Source organism: Bufo bufo, chromosome 9 (assembly GCF_905171765.1).
Source record: "Bufo bufo chromosome 9, aBufBuf1.1, whole genome shotgun sequence".
Lineage (NCBI taxonomy): Eukaryota > Metazoa > Chordata > Amphibia > Anura > Bufonidae > Bufo > Bufo bufo.
This window is the reverse complement of record NC_053397.1, coordinates 22,130,673-22,154,514: the sequence shown is the minus strand read 5'-3', so window position 1 is coordinate 22,154,514 and position 23,842 is coordinate 22,130,673. Positions and strand designations below refer to the sequence as shown.

The window sequence follows — 23,842 nt, the reverse complement described above, 5'->3', positions numbered from 1 at the left end:
CGTAGCTCAAGTCGGTGCACGAGCACAAGTGCAATAGTAAATAAAAACAATACAGGCGCCATGGAAGTAAGGGCTCATGCACACGACACGGCTGACGTCCGCGCACATTCCGCATTTTGCAAAAACGGAACAGCCGGCCCCTGATAGAACAGTCCTATCCTTGTCCGTAATGCGGCCAATAATAATAAGACATGTTCTATCTTTTTGCAGAACGGACATACAGAAATGGAATGCACACGGAGTAACTTCCGTTTTTTTGCGGACCCATTAAAATGAATGGTTCCGCATAAGGTCCACACAAAATAAAGCCCACAAAAAAAACAGAACAGACATGGAAAGAAAATACGTTTGTGTGCATGGGCCCTTAAAGGGACAGCACAAGCAAGAGGCTAAGGCTACTTTGACACTTGCGTTTTGTGCGGATCCCTTCAGATAATACAACCGTCTGAGTCCGTTCAGAACGGATTCGTTTGTATTATCTTTAACATAGCCAAGACGGATCCGTCTTGAACACCATTGAAAGTCAATGGAGGACGGATCCGTTTTCTATTGTGTCAGATTGTGTCAGAGAAAAAAACGAATCCGTCCTGGCACACAATGTAAGGCCTCCTGCACACGACCGTTTTTTCCCCCCCCGTTTACTGGCCGTTTTTTGCGTTCCGTATACGGTCCGTATACGGATCCATTCATTTCAATGGTTCCGTAAAAAAAAACGGAATGTACTCCGTATGCATTCCGTTTCCGTATTTCAGTTTTTACCGTTCCGTTTAAAGATAGAACATGTCCTATTATCGCCCGCAAATCAGGTTCCGCGGCTCCATTCAAGTCAATGGGTCCGCAAAAAAAGGAACACATACGGAAATGCATCCGTATGTCTTCCGTTTCCGTTCCGTTTTTTGCGGAAACATCTATTGAAAATGTTATGCCTAGCCTAATTTTATCTATGTAATTACTGTATACTGTATATGCCATATGGAAAAACGGAACGGAAAAACGGAACAGAAACGGAAACACAACGGAACTCAAAAACAGAACAACGGATCCGTAAAAAACGGACGGCAAAACACCGAAAAAGCCATACGGTCGTGTGCAGGAGGCCTAAGTCAATGGGGACGGATCCGTTTTCTCTGACACAATCTGGCACAACAGAAAACGGATCCCTCCTCTGTTGACTTTCAATGGTGTTCAAGACGGATCCGTCTTGGCTATGTCAAAGATAATACAAACGGATCCGTTCTGAATGGACGCAGACGTTTGTATTATCTGAACGGATCCGTTTGTCAAGCGGACAGCAAAACGCTGCAGATCGGAATGGAGACGGAACGCAGGCAAACGGATGAATTCCGAGCGGATCCTTTTCCATTCAGAATGCATTAGGGCAAAACTGATCCGTTCTCTGAGAGCCCTGAACGGATCTCACAAACGGAAAGCCAAAACGCCAGCGTGAGAGTAGCCTAAGCAGCTAAAAGTTGTCTATTGCTCCCTGTTGTCAGCCAGAAAGGGCAGGATTCTTCGGAGAGGGAAACCTTACAAAATGAAGCCTGGGATCAAGAGGACAAGATTACGTTTTACCGGTTTTCTTTAAGAAAAGCGTAGCAAAAGGGGTTAAAAGTCAGAGAGAGGAGCATCTTTGTCCCCTTGGCGGAGACGAGAGCAGAGGGCAGGGTTACTAAATCCCGTCAAGTTGTAAGATCCCTCTCACTTTGGCTTCATCTCTTCTTATGCCCAGAGCTGGATGAAAGTCCCAGGGTGGCTGGGAGAGGAAGCCCAGGAGGCAGCGGCCTATGGGACACTCCTCGCGTGTTGTTTGTTTGTTACAGTTGCCTGCAAACAAGAGACAAACAAACAAACACAACCTGAAACCTGTTCCTGCGGTAACCACTCCAGCCCGCTTTCCCAGATGCCCGTCAGGGCCTCATTGTAAGCACATCCTGCTAGCGCTGTGCGTCCATCTGCTCTGCTGCTGCTGTCTGTTTGCTGTAGGACTGTTTTCGTCAGCCCCTCAGACTGGTGTAGTAACCCAGGGCGGCATAGTTCAGTCCTTTTCTTTTTTTTAATGATCCTACAACAGGATTAACCCCTTCCTCGCTACACAAAAATGCAATGGGAATGCTAAGGTGTTGTTCATGCTCGGGCCAACGGGGGCAGCGCAGTAGGGAGCTGCCCCAGGTAGTGGCCGGAAAATCTGCAAAAAAAAAAGGGCGCACGCACACGACCGTGTGGATAGGTCATCAGCAAGGGCGTAACTACCATAGCGGCAGACCATCCCAGTCTTAGTTTGGATCATCTCCTCTTCTAATGGAGGTGAAAACTTGGTCAGGACTCTACCCTCTAAATCAGGCATCCTCAAACTGCGGCCCTCCAGCTGTTGCAAAACTACAACTCCCAGCATGCCCGAACATCCTACAGCCATCAGCCTACAGCTGGGAATTGTGGGAGTTGTAGTTTTACAACAGCTGGAGGGCCGCAGGTTAAGGATGCCTGCCCTGACCCTAAGTTCACACTTGCGCGTTTTACAGCGCGTTCGAACGCGCTGTAAAACGCATAACCGATGCAAACCAATGCTTCCCTATGGGACTGGTTCACATTTTCGCGTTTTACAGCGCATTCGAACGTGCTGAAAAACGCCCGACGCATAAACAAGTTCTTGAGCTTCTTTGGGGCGTTTTGTCGCGCGTTTGCGGCCATAGGACACTGCTGTCAATCACACAAACGCGTGACAAAAACGCGCGTTAAATGCGCATATCAAATACGCTCAGGTCTGAACCCAGTGTAAATGAACAACTTGTAGCAAATGAAGCAGTGGGAAAAATGGCCCAAGGGTCAGTGAAAGGTGTTTAGGCAGAAACCCTTCTGTCCTGTGTGGGGGCCTGGTTTGATCCTTGCTATGGGGCCCTTACTTCTCTATGTACGCCACTGGTCATCAGTATAAAAATCTCGTAAAACCCCTTTAATTGTAGCTGATGGGATCATTAAAAAATGTAACTGAAAACACGTTAGACCTGCGGGACATGCTGCGGATTTTGAAAGCTTATGGGGAAAAAAACTATAATCGTAGCATGCGGAATAAAAAAAAAAAAAAAAAGGCACAACCGACCCTATAAAGAACATGAGTAGGAATGAGCGAACTTGTGTTTCAAGTTCGCAATATAAGGTTTGGGTTATCCAAGAATTCCGTTATGGATTCCGCTACCACAGACCATAAGTTATAACCTTGTACGCCAAACTTAAAAACAGAAGTTCGCTCAACACAAGCAAAAATGCTGCGCAAGTAGATTTCTCACCCCGCTCCCTGCAGGCCGCAATACACGGCCACAGTTCCGTGTGCATTCCGCATCACGGATGCGAACCCATTCACTTCAATGGGTCCGCAAATCCGGAATAGCGGAACGGCCGCATGGAACGGGACCCCCGGGTTGCGTCCCGTACTTCCGTTCCGCAAAAAGATAGAACATGTCCTATCTTTTTGCGGAACGGCCGGATCGCGGACCCATTAAAGTGAATGGGTCCGCGATCCGATGCGGCTGACCTACGGCCGGCGATCGTGCATTGCGGTCCGCAGCATGGGCACGGGTCACACACGTTCGTGTGAACTCGGCCTAAGTCCCATTTGGCCAAACCAACAATGAAAACGCGGCATGTGAATCCAGCCTAAGGCTAGGGCTACGCTGCAACAGGTGTCGTGTGACACGCTCTACAATGATAGTCTATGGTGTCGCACTGCGACATACTGCGACACGACATCACAGTGCGACACCATAGACCAGCATTACAAAATATGCCCTGCGACATCAATGCAATGCGTGACGTGAACGCACAGCACCCGCACTGAATCCTGACCCATTCATTTCAGTGCGTCTGTGTACATGAGCGTTTTTTTTTTCACTCATCAGTTCTGCGTTGCGTGAAAATCGCAGCATGTTCTATATTCTGCGTTTTTCACGCAGCCCTGGCCCCATAGAAGTGAATAGAGCGTCAGTGAAAAACGCATTGCATCCGCAAGCAAGTGCGGATGCGATGCGTTTTTCACTGATGGTTGCTAAGGAGATGTTGTTTGTAAACCTGCAGGTTTTTTTAATCAAAAAACGCATCAAAACGCATCGCAACTGAACGCAATCGCAGACAAAACTGATTGAACTTGCCAAATGCTGCGAGTTTCACTGAACGCATCCGGAGCCAATCCGCCACGCTCGTGTGCAAGAGGCCTAAAGAGTGCAAACATTAACCTCTTCCACGCTGCAACAAACTGAGGCCACATTGGGAGGGCCAAACAGTGCAACAATTAACCTCTTCCGCGCTGCAACAAATTGAGGTCATCCTCCCAGCTGCTGCTGCTGCTGCTGCTCGACCCGAGCAAAAGCAAAACTGTTTGTAATTAGAAAGCCAAGTTACAAGCTAATTAGGAAAGTACAAATTAGAACCATGCACGGGAAAAGCCGTTTACGCAAACAGATTGTAGGTCCAGCCGTGATAGAAGGCGAAAAACCAAGGCCGCCGTGACAGGCAAGGGTAGGTGACACTAGGTGCTCTCCTCTAAAGTGGTTTTGCATCTCATGTATTTAATAGCGGCCCTCCCCTCCCCCGGCTTTACACACGTTGTTCTGAATATTTAATTGTGCAAGGACTTGACATCGGGGAGGGTCACACGCACAGATGCCCTATAGGAGAACATCTCAGGACACGTTTATCTGGTTACCAGTGACTACTCGGAGGAGATCTTCACAAGATCCAATATCTATAGGGGTTATAAGCTAGGATTCTGCAAGCATCCAATGTACGATCTGTCCTGGAGGGCCATTTCACATGGCGGTATCATAGCCGCAACACCTGAACCCCTGTAAGTAGAACACTTGGTAGACTGAAAGGGGTTTTCCGAGACTTTAAGGGTCCATTCACACGTCCGTAAGTGTTTTGCGGATCCGTGTTTTGTGGATTTGCGCAATTTGCGGACCGCACATCGCCGGCACTATAATAGAAAATGCCTAATCTTGTCCGCAATTGCGGACAAGAATAGGCATATTCTACAGTGCCGGCAATGTGCGGTCCGCAAAATGCGGAACGCACATTGCCGCTGTCCGTGTTTTGCGGATTCGTGGATCCGCAAAACACGTTGCGGACGTGTGAATGGACCCCAATACTGATGTCCTATCCTCAGGATAGGTCACAGTATCTGATCAGCTTGTCCTAGGCCATGTGATGTCACGTTCATCTGTCACATGGCCTAGGCACAGCGCAGCCCCATTGAGGCGTCGGTGCCTTCTCATACAGCCGGGTCCTAGGTGTCAGCCCCCCACGATCAGATACCGATGACCTATCCAGAAGATACATCATCGGTATTAAAGTCTTGAAAAACTTTTTTAACCTCCATTCAACAGTACCACAAGGGGTCCGCGTGTTGGAGCCATAATATGGAAGTCACCAAATCGTACCATAAGACATAATAAGGGAAAATTAATGTTAGAGTCCATTCACACGTCTGTATGTGTTTTACGGATCCGCAAAACACGGACACCGGCAATGTGCGTTCCGCACTCTCATAGAAAATGCCTTTTCTTGTCCGCAATTAGTGCGGAGGGCGTTATCCAGTATCCGCTCCCTGCTCCCAGCGGCGCTCCTGGTCCCCGCATCGCCGCTGCTGCTGCTTCTCCCTGTAAATTGATGACAACATACACCTGCTCCCCTAGACACCGGATATTTTCATCCGTGTACAAAGAGAAGCAGCAGTGGCGGTGCAGGGACAAGGAGCGCCGCAGGGAGCGGGGTAAGTATATTCCCACGGAGGGGCCCGGCACATGGGCAGGCTGTTGTAGATACTGGAATCTGGATAACCCCTTTAAGACTAGTGTGGAAAACGTTGTTTTTAATAAATGTCCCCCTATATGATTACATTATTTTGCACTTAGCATAAGCCTTTGCAGTTCCACATCACTCCCTGACGGTCCCATGGGATGCCGAAGGCTAGCACAGACAAAGATGTTGGGTAGCAATTGCAATCTATACCACCCCTATAGCTATCTCACCTTATCGTAGGTAGCCAATTAAAGATATAGGTAAATTTCCTTTGTTGGCACAGTTCAAAAATACCGATACCTACCCTAACAGAGGCTCTGCATGGGCGGGGTCTCGCATGAATGGTTAAGAACTGAGATGCACTGAGAACTACCTGACAAAGTACAGAATCATATTGCCTGCTTTATGTTGTCTAAAATTGTACTCAAACATCCAACTATAGAAATCCAAACAACTATAAAGCTAATATTACATCTGCAACACTCAGACCCCCGTGGTTCTGTTAAACTTCTTTTAAGGGATTTATGGTGATCTAAGTTTGGGTCACTAGGACCACTGGGGTGTGGATCTTGCAGGTAATGCACAGCAGGCATTTCTTGTTATCTCCCATGTGGCAAGATAGAAATGGAGATCAGCAAGGATTGATTAAGAGCAAGAACAGCAGCAGAAGGGGGACCAGTGAGGTGAGTAATGCTTCTTTTTTTACCTATCCTGCCTTTTCTTTAAAAAAAAACAACCTTATCTTGTTGGACAAACTCTTTAAAGGGGTTTTCTGATTTCAGAAACATCCCCCCCATGTGTTGGGTCCCTCACAGATAATATACTTATCCCTTTAAATATCCTATGGTAGCCTGATGTCTATAGGAGGTCACATTTGCGTTATAATATTTTGGCCCTTTGGTTAAACCTTCCTCTAAATACATACTTGGGTCTCATCTATAGAGGTTATAGATTGGCTCAGTGGTTAGGGCTGTCATCTTGCAGCTCTAGGGTGTTGGATCCAAATCCAACCAATTTGTATGTTCTCCACAATGTTCTCCTTTCTCACTCCAAAGATAAACTGACTAAGAAACTTCCGGCTGTACACGGCCAGAACCATAGATTGGCTATGGAAGACAAGGATATTAGACAGAGAGCCTCGGTACAAAGCTCATGCCCACAAACGTAAGGGCTCCGTGCCAGTGTGGCACAGGCACTGGCCGTGAGCACTCAGTGCTTCAGATGTGGACCCGTTGACTTGAATGGGTCCGCAATCTGCAAGATACGGCAAAAGATAGGAGACACGGATCGGAGGACCACGGAAGTGTTTCTTAGGCCCCTTGCAGACGAGCGTGTCTGGATTAGGTCCGGATGCATTGCGAATGTGTTCAGTGAAAAATGCGTGATTTTGCAGGCAAAGTCATTCAGTTTTGCCTGCGATTGCATTCAGTTGTTCAGTTTTTATTGCGCGGGTGCAACGCGTTTTGCACGCGCATGAAAGAAAAACTGAATGTATACAAACAATATCTCCTAGCAACCATCCATGAAAAACGCACCCCATCCGCACTTGCTTGCGGATGATGCAATGCGATTTTCACGCAGCTCCATTCACTTCTATGGGGCCAGCGTTGCATGAAAATCGCAGAATATAGAACATGCTGCGATTTTCACTCAACGCACAAGTGATGCGTAAAAACCAAACGCACATGTACACAGCCCCATTGAAATGAATGGGTTCTGATTCCGTGCAGGTGCAATGCGTTCGAATCACGCATTGCACCCGCGCGGAATACACGCTCATGTAAAAGGGGCCTCAGTGTTTCCATGGGCTTCCCAGCATGGAGTGCACACAGCCAGTGCTCGTATTTTGCGGACCTGCCATATGTGGTCTGCAATACCGGCAACCAAGTCCTTACATTCGTGGGCATGAGCCCCAAGGAGAATGGCTGATATGATTACCAACTCTGTTCCTCGCTGCCAAATACGTTGCCATTATACAAACAACGGAAAATGTGCTCCGCTGTTACAAGGTTACAAGGCTCTGCTTACATTCCTGGCATGGCGTCTTTTCCACCACAAACAGCTGGTTAAATTAAATTAACAAAAGAGTAACACATTTGCCTAGGTGCTCCACTTTAGGCGCCCCGTGGCCGTGCTGAGGCCCGCAATTTGAACGAACACCCATCGTGGGGCAGCCGCAGCGGATCGCGGACCCATTCACTTTAATGGGTCCGCCATCTGCTCGTTCCGCAAAAAGATAGAACTTGTCTTATCTTTTTGCGGAATGGAAGTACGGGACGAAACCCCAAGGAAGCACTCCATAGTCCTTCCGTAGGGTTCCGTTCCGTGCTTCTGTTCTGCACCTCCGGATTTTCGGACCCATTCAAGTGATGCGGCCACGTTCGTGTGAAAGAGGCCTTAGTATGATTTTGCACACAAATTTTCACCTTCTAATTGTAAAACAATGACGCCAATGGGAAATTCTCCAAAGAGAATGGAGGTAGCTACAACTTTCTGAACTTGCAAGTAATGTCCAGGACAGGAGTAAATAGACTAGAAATTAATGTATACACCGCACCACCAAATCTAGGGGGGGGGAAAGGAAATTATCTAAAATTCTCATTCTTATGGAAAAGAAATGGGGGAACATTTACTATTGCAAAGGCACCAGAATTCTGGGGCGCAGGCCGTGCCCACCATGAGGTGTCAGAGATGCTTGTTTGCCTCACCTAGCAAGAGGGGACGTGGTGTAAAATGGGGGATGCTTTGTGGGTGGAGGAAGTGTGGCTTAAGATGCGTAAAAGTACGCCACGACTGCATAGTCTAAAAGGTGCGCCAAAATTATTAGCCAGCATAAGCCACGCATTTATAGACCAATCTGGTCCAAGTTTGCGCTGTCTAAACCTTAGACAGTATTAGTAATATCTGCCCCGGTGTGTCCACCGCTCATGTGGCTCAACTGAGATCTAAGAAGTGTCGTAACATGAAGCTCCTGGGCCCCAGTGCAAAAACGGTCACAAGGCCCCCTCCTACCATGAGCCATTCATAATACTGATGTCTTCTTATGAGGCAGAAGGGCTCTGGGCTCCCTTAGTGTGGGGTGCAAAAGCTACCTCTGGACAACCAAAAGATATGCTCCTTCTTCCGAGATGGAGCAGGTGTCTAACCCTAATGTTTTTATTATTGCAGTGGACTATATCAAGAGCTTAACTTCCCGATGCCTGACACATTTTATGCGTAGTAAGGAAAAAGACTACGTCTCTAGGTTCCAGTAAGAGGTGTCCTACCACCTGATCTATACAACCTCCTCATGCTAGAGCAGAGGGTTCCTCAACTATGGTTCTCCTGCTGTCAGTGGAGTTCAAATTTAAAGGGGTTGTCTTATCTTGCCCCGAACAGGAAACGGCATGCCGGCACTTGATGTTTCTGTAACTCTGATTAAACAGCGTAACACAGCAAGCCATGCTGCTTGCCAACCGGCTGGTGGCCGGGACTGTCTAACGACAGGATTAGACAACTCCTTTAACAGCATCGGTAGAGCCATAAGTTGAAGACCATCTCATGAGACTATACAAGGACTGTGTGCACATACATCACTTATACAGTCTTCTTTGACCTCATCGACCTAGACTAAGACTCCAACATGCACGCCTTTTAATACATGTGTCTACAAGTCCAAAAATACATCAAAATCTGCACCAATTTCAAACTTCTTTTTTTCTTAATAAATCGCCCACTCCATGAGAACTTGATTCTCCGAGGGAAAAGTTACAAACTTTCATCCAACTATGGCACGCAGCGACCTGCCTGAGTGATGAGTAGGTCTCCCAGGCTCGTGCTATACAGATGCATACAGCGTGGAGCCACATCTTCATTCCTCCCCCATTTCAGATGGTGGACCACTTATCTGGCTTTTGGCCGCACTAACCTGCGCTCAGTTCATTAATGAATTTAAATAAATGGCTTGTTTTACAGTTAATTTATTAACCAGTGAGAAAGGCGGCCATGAATACCGGAGTAGACGGAATGCTACCGGCTGTAGTGTGTAACCTAAACGCATCTCCTATCGGATATGGAGACCGCGTGTAACCGAACCTCATGACCTGCAACGGAATATTCTAAATGTGGGAGGAATATTAATATAAACATGAGAACATTGTTATGATGCCGGTACATCCGCAAGATCCGATGCAGATTATTAGAGATGGGCGAAGTATTTGAAAATTCGATTTAGCTAATTTGCCAAATTTTACCCCAAAAATTGCTTTGTGACAAATTACTGCTCCCCGTCATTGTACCCCTCAGATACCGTGTTCATAGCTGATCGCGGCATCTGACATTAATATTGCAGTGAAAAAAAAAAAATAATCACACAGGCCTCTTGCACACGAACGTGTGCGCCCCGTGGTCGTGCTGCGGCCCGCAGTGCACGAGCACAGTCCGTGGGGAAGCGGCAGCGGATTGCGGACCCATTCACTTTAATGGGTCCACGATCCGGCCGTTCCGCAATAAGATAGGACATGTTCTACCATTTTGCGGAACGGAAGTACGGGACGAAACCCCACGGAAGCGCTCCCGTAGGGTTCCGTTCCGTGCTTCCGTTCCGCACCATTCCGCATCTCCGGATTTGCGGACCCATTGAAGTGAATGGGTCCGCATCCGTGATGCGGAATGCCCACGGAACGGCGCCCGTGTATTGCGGATCTGCAAATGCGGTCCGCAATACGGCCACGGGGCGCACACGTTCGTGTGCAAGAGGCCTTAGGGTACTTTCACACTTGCGGCAGAGGATTCCGGCATGCCTGCCGGATCAGTCAAAACGTATGCAAACTGAGCCGTCTGACAAATGCATTGAAATGTCGGATCCGTCTCTCCGGTGTCATCCGGAAAAACGGATCCGGCATTTATTTTTTTCACATTTTTTGCGGTCTAAGCATGCGCAGACCACAAAAACTGATCCGTTTTGCCGGAACACTGGGGGCCGGATCCGGCATTAATGCATTTCAATGGGAAAAAATGCCGGATCCGGCAAGTGTTCAGTTTTTTGGGCCGGGGATAAAACCGTAGCATGCTGCGGTATTATCTCCGTCCTGAAAAGGCAAAAAGACTGAACTGAAGACATCCTGATGCATCCTGAACGGATTGCTCTCTATTCAGAATGTATGGGGATATAACTGATCAGTTCTTTTCCGGTATTGAGCCCCGAGGACGGAACTCAGTGCCGGAAAAGAAAAACGCTAGTGTGAAAGTACCTTACCTCATCCATTTGATCATGAAGAGCCGGCCGCCACCATCTTGATTAAAGATCTAGCGCGAAATCTCGTGCAGGCCGTGATGACGTCATCACGTTGGCTGGCGTGGTCATGCCATATGTCACTGTGCACAGGATTTTGCATGGGATCTTCAATCAAGATGTCCACGATCGGCTCTTCGCGGGTAAACGGATGAGGTAAGTATGTTTTGGTTTTTTTTTGCCGCCATTTTGGGAAAATCGATTCATTACCACGAAGCACGAAAATTAGGTTTTGCAGCAAATCGAATTTTCCCTAAAATTTCGGATCTAAGTACTTAGATTGGCTCAACACTACAGGTTATCACTACTTGCAGGTATAAGGCTAGGTTAGGTCTACACAACGACATTTGTCGCGCAACATTTTGTTGCACCAATGTAGCGCGACAATTTTTATAATGGCAGTCTATGGTGTCGCACTGCAACATGCTGCGACTGCGATGCAACAGTCGCAGAAAATCCATTCGAGATGGATTTTTATGCGACTGTTGCGTCGCAGTCACAGCATGTTGCAGTGCGACACCATAGACTGCCATTATAAAAATTGTCGCGCGACATTGGTGCAACAAAATGTCGCGCAACAAATGTTGCGCCCTGTCGCGCGACTTAAAAGGGTGAGGCTACACTGCGACTTTTTGTAGCGCGACTGATTGATTTTAACCCTTTGACTACCGCTGCTGTCCAAATGTATGCATTCAGATGAATGCAATCTTGTGGAATGCAGCCGTCATTCAATAGTTAAAATAAATTGGTCGCACTACAAAAAGTCGCAGTGTAGCCCTGGACTAAATGGTATTGCAACTCTTCCCTATAAAATAATTGGCGCTGGATTGCAATTTCGGACACTGTCCATGAACAAGAAAGGTACTATTTTTTTCATCAGCTTTTTATTTTTTAATATTGGTTTCCAAAAACAGCGCCACTCTAGTCCACAGGCTGTGAATGGTATCGCAATGCGGTTGGGTTGGGTTGCAATACCAGACAAAGCCCAGGGCGCTATGTTTGGGTTAAAAAAAAGAAGATTTTTTTTTTTTTACTAATCTTCACCTACTTTTATCCATCAACAGCACCATACTTGTCCATGGGATGGGCCTGGTACTGCAGCTCAGACCAGTGTTTTCTACAAACAGCACCACTCCAGTCCACAGACTGTGAATGGTATCACAGTTCAGTTCTATACAAATAAATGGGGTTGGGCTCCAATACCAGATACAGTCACATGGTCAAAGGGGGGTGAAAAGGAGACGCCATTTTGTTTTTTCCAGCAACTGCACTCTTGTGCGTGGTTTGTGCCTCGTATTGCAGCTCAGTCCCATTTTTCCCAAGAAGCAGCGCCACTCTAGTCTACAGGCTGTGACTGGTATTGCAGACCTCAAGTCACAGGGGCTGAACTGCAATGCCAGACACAGCCCATAGCACTATTTTTGCAAAATAAGGCAACCCCTGTTTTCGACTCCCTCTGTGCATAGAGCTACCTGCCAAAAAACGAGAACAGTCTCGCTAGCGCCACCTCATGGAAACTAGCTCCTTATGATGGGGTTCTCTTTCATTGGGAGGTATCTCTATGCATGTTTTCCCATGAAGCATTGCCAACGTCTCCATACAGGGCTGGTCTCTTTAAGGAGATCCGGCTCCCTGCCTAAGAAACTCTCTCGAAGGACTCATGCACACAAACGCATTCTTTTCCCATTTACGTTCCGCTTTTTTTTTTACAGGTTCGTATGCAGAACCATTAGCTTCAATGGGGTTTAAAAAAATGGAAACTGTTCCGTGTGCATTCCATGTCCGTATGTCCACATGCCTGTTCCGCAAAAAAAAAGAAAAAAAAAGAAGAACATGTGCTATTCTTGTCCGTTTTGCAGACACAGATAGGCATAGTTACAATGGATCGGCCCAAAAAAAAAAAAACGGATGAAACACGGACGTCAAACGGATGTCATCCGTGCTTTGCGGACCATAAAATCCATACAGTTGTGTATTCACTCCTATGCCCTCCGTTCTACTGCTGCCATTCTTTGCATAGGCACACGCACATTGTTGAAGGCTGCCTCCTTTTCCAGGTCATAACCTAAGAGAGAGCACGGATTTCTACATGTCCCCTTCAGTGCAAGATGTCAGGGCAGCCTCGGCGGCGCACGTCCCTTCCCCCCTTCCAAAAACATCTGCTATGACTCATTAACATATTAATACTTAAAGACAGTGCCCAAGCTGAACCCCGGACCTTAATTAGAGCTTTCCTGCCTGATAAAGACCAATGCACTGGCTAATTTGAATGTCTCTGTAGCTTTAAAAATGACCCCAACCCCCAAGACTCTACCTCCAATCAGACATGACAAAAACATACAAAAAGGAAATACAAAACGGTCCTGATCTCCAAAATCCAGAGTGCAAGGTTCTTTAAATGTATTCAGAAGAAGGTGGAGTTTTTTTTTTTTTTTTGTGCAGCGGAGTTAGGAGCAGGATAATTACTATTCGGGAACATGGAGGCTCATGATTGAAATAATTAATCAGAGTCGTACTGAACAAATTAGCGAGTGCTGCTGAACCCGTTTAATGTTGCAATGCTCTGCGGAGCGGTGGTACAGGTCTCTGAAGCTCACAAAATAAGGGAGAACAAAGGCTGACTTGTAATAATTTTGTCATTCGCTGCCAAGTGTGTTCTTAATGTTTAATATGGCGCATGCTGCTTTATTAATTGTTGGAGGTGTGAGATTTCTGTGTCTTCTCCATTTTTTTTTTTAAGGGGTTGTCCAGTCTTTTTAGGATAGCCTATCGATATCAGATTTTTAGGGTTCCACCACCGATTAGCCGTTCCGAAGATGCTCCGTAAATTGTGTAGTTACGTCCACTACACAATAGACTAGGCGTGGAATTCTGGTGCCGACTTCCAGTGCCGGAGCTACTCTGAAACAGCTGATCGGCAGGAGTGCAGATACTGAGGATAGGTCATCAATGGAAAAAGGCTCCACCATGGGCATGGAGCCTGTATAATAGCCCATGAATTACCTATGGCAGCATATTTAGAAGGTAATTGTCTTGAGACATCTAAAAGGTCCATCACAGATTTCTAGAAATGCTTTGTTACAGCTCAGTCCATCTCAGAACTTGTATGCGCCTTCTACATTTTTGGAGGACAGCACAATAAGTTCGCTATTGACCACAGATGCTCTAGTTTTGCTGTTAGCATCAGCTGAAAGGTGTCAAGTACCCCTGTTGGGTTGTCCCATGGGCAAAGCCTCATACAGTGCTGGCACGTGGCGTGCACCTGGAAGGTACCAGTTATCTACAAATCCACAATTGTGCTCTACAATTTTGCAGTGAAGAACCCTCAGGCCTCATGGACACGGTTAAAGCTGTGAGGAGGTTCCATCGAGAGCCTCCGTCACAGATTCCATCATATTTGATGGGAAGAATAGTGGAGCATGAGGTGCTGGTCTACCTTTCTAAAGAATTGACACCGCAATGTAACCGACAACGGACCTCATTATATGTGAATTGGAGCCATCGGGCACAATGGTGTCCGTCATGTTATGGATCTGGCACTACAGATGTGAGGAGAGACTAAGGGTGGTATTACACTGCCCAATCTTCAGCTAATCGGCTGCTCGATTTGGTGGACCAATTATCAGGAATGAGTATTCATGTCCCCAATAATTGGCCAGAAATCGCCCAGTCTAATAGGGTATTAGATATGCCTCCAGATATGTGCGGGAGGCTTTAGGGTGGTACAAAAAAATCTCTACAGTTCTTCACAGATGAACTCTAAGCATTCCATGTGCCACCATCTGGTTCTCGGTCAGTACTTCAGCTCAGCATTTCAAAAGTATTCTTTCCTGTAAGCAACGCTTCTAGAGAACAGAAGGTCTCCAAAAAGTTGTCTAATGGAATTTAATCAGATTTTTTTTCTTTATCAGAGGCATAAGGAGGAACACTACAGCTTCACAGAAGTCTACTGGTGCACAACTACACCTCCATAAAGAGGCTTAAAATAGGTGTTCAAGAACTTCTTCTTATGACACGTTGTACTTCACATCTAATAAATGCGGTCTCTTCCGAGTAGGTCTTCGGTCCAGATTGAGACCTGAGGTCAAAAGAAAACCTTCTCTGTAGCTTCCATACATTTTCAAAGCACCCGAAACTTGTGCGTGGGCAACGACCTCTCCGTTTAAAAACAGAAACTGGAACCTGCCTGTTCTCATCCCGCACCGGGGTCCCAGCTGCCACCCGGCTACTTTCATGACTGACTAAGAAGTTCCGAAGTGGAAACCCCCTTTAAAAATCTATCTATAATTGAATCAATCTTAGCTTTTACAAACTTTGGAAGACGACTCAAAAAGCAAAAACTCTGCAAAAACCGCTGGCAGAAGAACGCCGCCATATATTACCCTGCAAACCTACAGCTCATAATACCCCATGATTGGACTGTATCAATTAAAAAAAAAAAAAGCACGAAAAAAAATAAAAGCTAGAAGAGGCTAATGCTCGGTAAAATACGGCAGCCATAAAGCACATTAATCTTGTATATTGCTCTTTTTTACACCGCGTAAACCCGAGCCAAGGTGTCTTCTTCGCAGAGGAGCCTGGAACGCAGTGCAAGCAATCTGGATGAGAGAGGATGAAGCCAGAAAGCGAGAGGAAAACCTGTAATACAGTTGGGAATTGTCCAGGGTTTTTACGGACTATCCCTGGAAAGCAAATTGGCATTCGTTCAATAAAACACCTACTTAACTGCAAAGGGCCACTGTTCTCGTTTCAATAGTCCCCGAGGTTTGCCTGTGATATATGTACACACGTACCGGCACCGTTCAGGTTTTCTGTCCCGAGGCATTGAGGAAATACATGTCCCCGGCTCACATTTATGTGACGATCTGAGGCCGGGTGACACAGAAAGCTCCACTGAGAGTAATCCGTAGAGGAATACGCTGCTTTTATAAGCTCAAGCTAAATATTACATTTGGACTACACTTCAGAGTGCGCCGTCTGTGGTGCCAGGTATAGACTGGGGCTAAATAAAGACAGCAGCGATGTGGCATGGGGTGTCGGATCGGGAAGGGACAGAAAGTTATTAAAAAAATGATATGACACCTAAGAGGAAGTCTGGGGCAAAGCAAACAGCAGGCGGTACTTATGTGTGCTGCAAACGGCACCAGTTATGTCTCCCGTCACGGGTGAAATGAGGCACTATCAGAGGTGTACCTCTACTTTGGCCTTTTTTAGGCCTCGGGCTGCACCTCTATATTTTATATGAAAGCAGATGGAGTTATTTTTTTTTTTCTCAGAGAGTCATAAGATGGAGCACAAAGGCGCAGGAAGGCACCATATGGCGGTACATGGAGGGCCTATTGCTCTGTAATATAGAGCCGTTTACAAGGGTATACATACTATAAAGGCAGATCGTGGAGCTACCATGGGGCCCCTTGGAGAGAGGAGGCCCTGCCATTTTTAGTCCCATCCCCTTTGCTATGATGGGGCGAGAACCTATGCTACATTTCCCCCCTCCTCAGAAGAATTTCATAATTAGCAAATAAAGGGGTAGGGAATTTATAGAATGGTTAGGCATCTCTCACACGGGCGTTGCGGGTGAGGGCAGGATGCGATCAGGGTGCAATTTCAGCCAGTTTTGTCTGCCATTGCGTTCCGTTATTCAGTTTTTTCTGCGAGAGTGCAAAGCGTTTTAATGCGTTTTGCACGCACGTGATAAAAAACTGACTCTGGTACCCAGACCCGAACCCGGACTTCTTCACTGAAATTCGGGTTTGGGTTCAGTGTTCAGTAGATTTTATTATTTTCCCTTATAACATGGTTATAATGGAAAATAATAGCATTATTTCATACAGAATGCTAAGTATAATGTCCATTAAGGGTTAAAAAATTATTTAAAAAAATTACTTATCTCATCCACTTGATTGTGCAGTCGTTATAGTCTTCTTTATTAAAGGGTTAAAAAATAATAAAAAAATTACTTACCTCATCCACTTGCTTGCGCAGCCGTTATCGTCTTCTTTCTTCTTCTTGCAGGATCTGCAAAAGGACCTGCGCTGACGTCATCGTGCTCACCATGTGGTGAGCGTGGTGGCTTTAGCGCAGGTCCTGCTGAATGAAGATAGAAGGATCTTCTATGTTCATTCACCAGGACCTGCGATGACGTCATCGTGCTCACCATGTGGTGAGCGTGGTGGCTTTAGCGCAGGTCCTGCTGAATGAAGATAGAAGGATCTTCTATGTTCATTCACCAGGACCTGCGATGACGTCATCGAAGGTCCTTCTGCAGAACCTGCAGGAAGAAGAAAGAAGACGATAACGGCTGAGCAAGCAAGTGGATGAGGTAAGTAATTTTTTTAAATTATTTTTTAACCCTTAATGGACATTATACTTAGCATTCTGTATTAAGAATGCTATCATTTTCCATTATAACCATGTTATAATGGAAAATAATACAGGAAATGGACTTTAATGGGGTCCCGGGGCTCATCTCATCATCTCCTTAGCAACCATCCGTGAAAATCGCATTGCATCCGCACTTGCTTGCGGATGCAACGCGATTTTCACGCAGACCCATTCACTTCTATGAGGCCTGCGGAATATAGAGCATGCTGCAATTTTTTTCACGCAACACACAAGTGATGCGTCAAAAACATTGCTCATGTACACAGACCCATGGAAATGAATGGGTCAGGATTCAGTGCAGGTCACGCATTGCACCCGCACGGAAAACTCGCCCCTGTGAAAGGGGCCTAAGGGTATGTTCACACACGGCAGATTAGATTGCAAAAATTTCAGCAACTGAAAATAAATTCTAAACATCTGAATGGGGCCTTTACTATCTAATCAACTCGGAAGAGTTCTGACAACCCAGAACCCCAACGATCAGCTGTTCTGGCGTCGCTTCAGCACTGGAACTGCTGCTCCATCCATTGTGCCGTGGACACAGCTAATTACTGTTGAGTTGCTCCCACTGTAACCAGCTCCATCCACTATACACAATGATCAGAGCTACTGCCAACAGCTGATCGTTGGAGGGGTGTGGGTTGGCGGAGCCCACCAATCAGATATCGATGGCTTATCAGGAGGATGGTTCAACAATATAAAAGGATTGAAAAACCCCTTTAACTCCCTTTTACGCAGGCTGAGGATCAGGGCAATTATCAGGAAGGAGTCTTTGTATAATCGCTCTTTCCCTATAATTGCCCCAATGTAAATGTGATCCTGATCACCAACTCTTTCATGGGGTGAGATCACATGTTTTATTTGGCACATAAAATCGTTGTTTGCCGGCAGCAGATCCTTCTTCGAAAACATCCGTATGGGAACAAATAATCGCAGTGGTGATCGCTCATTCCCATACACGGGGCAGACGATTGCTGCTTGTAAATGCAGCTCTCCTCTCTGCATGATAGGTTATTATAGGGAACAAATAATTGATCAGGCCACCAGGAAGACCATCATAAAATTTACAATCGGGCACCTTCCATGTGTTGGCCAATACCATCACATGTCCCTGATTTGGGGAGATGGCCTAATGCTTCTTCACCCACCCCAATTACCCAGGTGAAAGCCTCCAGATCATGTATTATAGAAAACCCCTCTGGCCAGTGGGGAATACCTGGGCTGGACCCCTCCCTATGGGGCCCCAAAGCTCTTGCCAGCTTCCAGCATGTGCAGGTGGCCTTTCATTGACATGAATGAGAGTAGAAAAAATTCCACCGATCGGCACTGTGCAATACTTCATTTCCCCAGTGGAGGTGCTGCAGGGAAATTGAACACTAGCTGTCAGGTTCCTGAGCAGATTAACATGATTGCTAGGGATCCCAGCAGTTGGATAAGCTTATTTTCAGGCAGTCCATTCAAACAAAAAAAAAGTGTGTACTTGACATAGAAGCAGACCATGTAGCTGCTACGGGGCCCCCAGAGAGAGGAGGTCCAGCACTGGTTATTCCTATGCCATTGCAAGTTAATGGCAAGAAACTGTATTGCTGGAAAGCAATCGGGGGTAAGAAACTGGTCCAAGGGTCATAGAAATGCCATGGAGGGGGATTCCCAATGTTTAAAAAGGAAAAGAAGGTATCAAGTATGTTATTCAAAAATTAAAACCAAGAGGGCCCTACGGCGGGCCGGGCGGTCAGGCCAAGTGGCCCTTGTGTGGTGTGGAATTCCATGTAACATTCCAGCGGGATTCAGTGCTCTGGAACCCGACAACGCGACGAGTGGCCCTCTCCTAATCATGAAAGTTTATTTGCTAATTCTTGTGAAAATTAAATAATCACAGCAATCAAAGACCAAGGTCTCGGCTGTGTGCAATCACGCAAACACGATTTTATCTCTGGCACCTCCGCTTTGATGACCGTCTTCTCAGATGACTGTAATAAAAGCAAATAGGAAAATGAAATATTTGCTGAACGCCGACTGCACCCTTTGTTTCCCGCGTGGTCTTGTTACAGTAGTTTTTGTTTACGCGCCTGTTTTTTGTTGTGCGCTCCTGGTGAGACATTTTGTGGTTTTTGCAGAGTCAAAACAGGATATCTGCAAATCACAAAATGTATGAGTACGGCAGGGTGTCCAAAAGTGCAGCTCTACTGGTGATCTGTATGATAGATAGACTATCTTAGCATTAGCTTCCAATTATCTTATATAATGCGTAATCTTTCCAGTGATGGCGCTGCAGGGAACAGACTACTTGTTTCCAGGTTCCCACCTAAAGGGGTTGTCTGAGATTTTCAAACTGAGGAAAGTTCTCCAATATCTGATGGGTGGTGGTCCCAGCGCCCCCGCCGATCAGCAGTTCGAAAAGGAAGTGGCGCTCCATTCTTCTCTGTGGTCCCTTTACAACATACCAAGCACAGCGCCCTCCATTGTATAGTGGCTGTGCTTGGTATTGCAGCTCACAACCATTAACTTAAATAGGACGGAGCTGCGCCTCGGACACGTGACCAATTAAAATGGTGTCATTGGCCTAGGAAGAGTTGTTTACCAATAAGGACCTAGCCTGGGTAAAGGTGCATTACCTACAAAATTTTAATTAAAGCCAAAAAGGATCTAGGAAGAGGGCGCGGCACTCACCAGAGCGCTGAGGGCGCGGCACTCACCAGAGCACTGAGGGCGCGGCACTCACCAGAGCACTGAGGGCGCGGCACTCACCAGAGCACTGAGGGCGCGGCACTCACCAGAGCACTGAGGGCGCGGCACTCACCAGAGCACTGAGGGCGCGGCACTCACCAGAGCACTGAGGGCGCGGCACTCACCAGAGCACTGAGGGCGCGGCACTCACCAGAGCACTGAGGGCGCGGCACTCACCAGAGCACTGAGGGCGCCGCACTCACCAGAGCACTGAGGGCGCCGAACTCACCAGAGCACTGAGGCCCCTTCAACAGTCGGACCTCCACTTGATCAGATGTTGATGATCTACTGTATCCTGAGGATAGGCCATCAATATAAAATTTTAGGAAAACCCCTTTAAATGACATCGGATCGGCGGGAATTCCTGCTTGTTTTTTGGAGGTTCCCTTATTAAAAGAAGGTATTGTGAAGATGATACAACCCGGTTAATGGCGGGCTATATGGCTGGATCTATGTCAGTATTAAGCCCTCGCTCCGCTGAGATTGTCCGTCATCAAGAAAAACGAGCAAAGCAAGAAAAAGACATCATGTCTCTAATCTTCCGCGCTCTTCATCTGATGGAGGGTGTATTTACAGGGCTCGAGTCTAAATCACAGCGCCTCCCGCAAGGTGGGAAAGTGCTTTAAGGCAATTTTTCTATCTAACGGCACTAGTGCATTCAATTTTCGGCTAAACGAGCCTTTGTGTATGGGAGCGGGGTGCGCTGTGCTGATCCCGGCGCTCCGCTCATGGAGTAAACCAGCGCCATCGATTCTACAGCTATTTAAAAAAAAAAAAAAAAGTTTAGTTAAACCATTAACCGCGAACGTACGCAGCATCTACAGGGAACGAACTAAACAGGTCAACAGGCTGATATTCACACAAACATTTCAGTAACCGAAAAATCAATGTGTTTCTCTCAGCGGAGGAATGCCATTTATTCCTTCACATGCAGGACAAACGCAAAAAAAAAATATATTCCAATCAATATTCGCCGCATTGAAAAGAAATTAGAGTGACAGGACATGGCTGACATATGTGAAACGCAGGCCTGGGGAGGGGGTTGACTTAATAAATACATCACAACATTTATTTTGGCAGGGAAGGGGGTTTAAAAGGCATCTGTCATCACTTACCAGTAGGTGAAATGGTCGGCCGCTGCAGATCGGCGCTTGTCTGCAGAGTCTGATGATATCTCTGTTATCTCCATATGCGTCCTCAATCTGTAGAAAAAAAGGCGTTTTTATATTATGCAAATAACCCCAAGTGCAACAAGGGTGGTGCCGTTGCACCTAAAGGCTCCTCTCCCCGTCTCTAAAGCCGTGCCCCTACTGCTGGGTCAGACAGGTCAGGCAGCGAACACATATTCACGACTGGTCCTGAAGTCTCGCGGGAGCGCAGTAAAAGGGATGGAGATTGCCCATCTGCCCACTTGTCTCCAGCCCTTTACTGCGCATTTGCCGTACGCGCTCCCGTGAGACTTAAGGTCCAGGCGTGAATATGTTTTCACTGCCTGGCCTGTCTGGGACAGCGGTGGGGGCACGGCATAGGAGACAGGTGCAACAGCACTGCTATCATTGCACCTGGGGTAATTTGCATACTATTATATGCCTTTTTTTTTCCTACACACTGTCTGCACCTATGGAGATACCGGAGATATCATCAGACTCTGCATTCAAGTGCCAATCTAAGTGATGACAGATGCCCTTTAAAGCAGGTAAAATTTTGGGATTTGGGGCTTAATATATACGAAAATTAAAAAAAACTTGCAATACATTTGGCAAAGGGACTGCTCTGTGATCCTGCTCCGCTGGCTCCATCGCCGAGCACTGATATGTGACGACACATCGGGTGGCAGTAGCTGCCAATTGATGGCCGCCAATGTGTTTTCCATGTAGGCAAAGCAGCAGCATGCAGGGAAGGGCACCATGAGTAGCAGGGGACAAGGGAAGACCATCAGACTTTACTATGCGGACAGGGTGTAGTAACAATTTTGGAATTCTAGAAATAGTTTTATTGTACTTGAAAGTCCCACCCCCGAGCACAAAGGAACTCCCCTTTTATGTAAAATGTGCATAACTCCTCCCCTTTCTGTCCCAATTTGCAGGACGGTCTGATCAAAAAATAGGAGCCTTATCAAGTAGGGTTACATTGTTACATCTTCTGTATATTACGACTATAGTTACATTGTAGCATTGATAGGTTTCTATAGTGAAAGACATGTCTACAACTGTAACGTCCACAGCCCACGATTCAGGTCAACTTTCTTCCACCTCTCAGTGTCAATCAGCTCAGGTGGGAATTAAAGTGCATCTGTCAGCAGTTTTGTACCCCGTTGCTCCTAGAGGCTCATTTGCATGTATTAAAACATCATTTTGCTCAGCAATGCGGGCACATATGAACACGGGACCAACACTGATGCCTTCAGCTGCCAAGCGCACATGTAACAGGTCAGCCAGTGTCATAGGTACAAAACTGCTGACAGATGCCCTTTAAGATTTCCATTCATTATTATAATAATAATCTTTACTTATATAGCGCCAACAAATCGGTTAATCAGGCTATAAAAATTTCACAAGACGCATCATTTTTTTTTAAATATAAATTTTAGCTTTTTAATGGCGCACCCTCAAAGCTCATCCTTCCAAAAGCTCCAACGGAATAACTGGAAATGCACTATAAAAAGTTTTTGTTGGCAGAAGGGTATGAGCAGCCGTTCCCCCGCCATGACAGCGGCGCGGTCTGTTTTTGATCAGGGCGGATGGCACAGGTGACGTCCTGAACGCTGTGCAACGAGCAGGGCCTGAGAGTTGCTGCTAATGTCGTTTACATTCACGGCATCAAAGGGCTCAGGCGGAAATCCAATGCCTGAGTAGACTGTTTAGTTTGAATGCCACCCAAGCAAGCGGCAGAATGTGTCTGCTAACAGCCGGGAGTACCTGCCAGGGGCACCCACGTACATGCCCTACCTATACACCAGGGGCGTTGCTAGGGTCTGAAAACATCCGGGGCACAAGCCCACTGTGTTGAAATTGCACATTAAAGGCATGCTTAAAGGGGTGTTCTGGTTTAAGCAAATGATGTGCAGTACTGCAGACTGCAGTCATTATATAATACAACATTCGGTAACTTTCCAATATCTGTTATGTTTCATTTTCTCACCACTGCAGAAATCTTTGCTTGGGCCTTTTAATATTGATGGGAGTGGACTCTGGGCAACCCCACAGATCATCCCCTCACCCCCCTTGTACTTGTTCTGCTGATCCGCTACTTGCGGGCTGCGCGGGCATGAGTTCAGTCACTTCGGTGCGCAATCCCATCCTGCGGCGCGTGATCCAGCGAGACCCGTGACCTCCCGTGGATCACGCGCCGCAAGACGGTATTGCGCACCGAAGTGACTGAACTTATGCCTGCACAGCCCGCAAGTAGCGGATGAGCGGAACAAGTACAAGGGGGGCGGGGGGATGATCTGTGGTGGATTGCCCAGGTCCAATCAATATTAAAGGGCTCTCAAATAAAATAAAAAATGCTACCAGCATAACATTCGGGGCCCTGGACAAAACATCCGGGGCTCAAGCCCCGAATGTTTTGACCTAACGACGCCCCTGCTATACACTCCGGCTCTAGCCAGACACCGGTAGCATGACAAGCGGCTGCCTTTATAATTATCATTTTTATAGGGAGGCTGTC

At 46.7% G+C, this 23,842-nt stretch overlaps 1 protein-coding gene across 9 annotated transcripts in view; it reads right to left on the bottom strand.

Annotated features, from left to right (window-relative positions):
* The window catches only part of FOXP1 (forkhead box P1), a 655,361-nt gene that overhangs the window by 122,930 nt on the left and 508,589 nt on the right, over positions 1-23,842 (bottom strand). For 4 of the 9 annotated variants that reach the window (XM_040408625.1, XM_040408629.1, XM_040408627.1 and 1 more), the window contains one exon: positions 21,289-21,375. The exons of the other annotated variants lie outside the window; for them this stretch is intronic. In XM_040408625.1, coding sequence (XP_040264559.1) covers positions 21,289-21,375 — 87 coding nt within the window. The remainder of the gene's footprint in view (positions 1-21,288; positions 21,376-23,842) is intronic. 9 annotated transcript variants of the gene reach the window in all.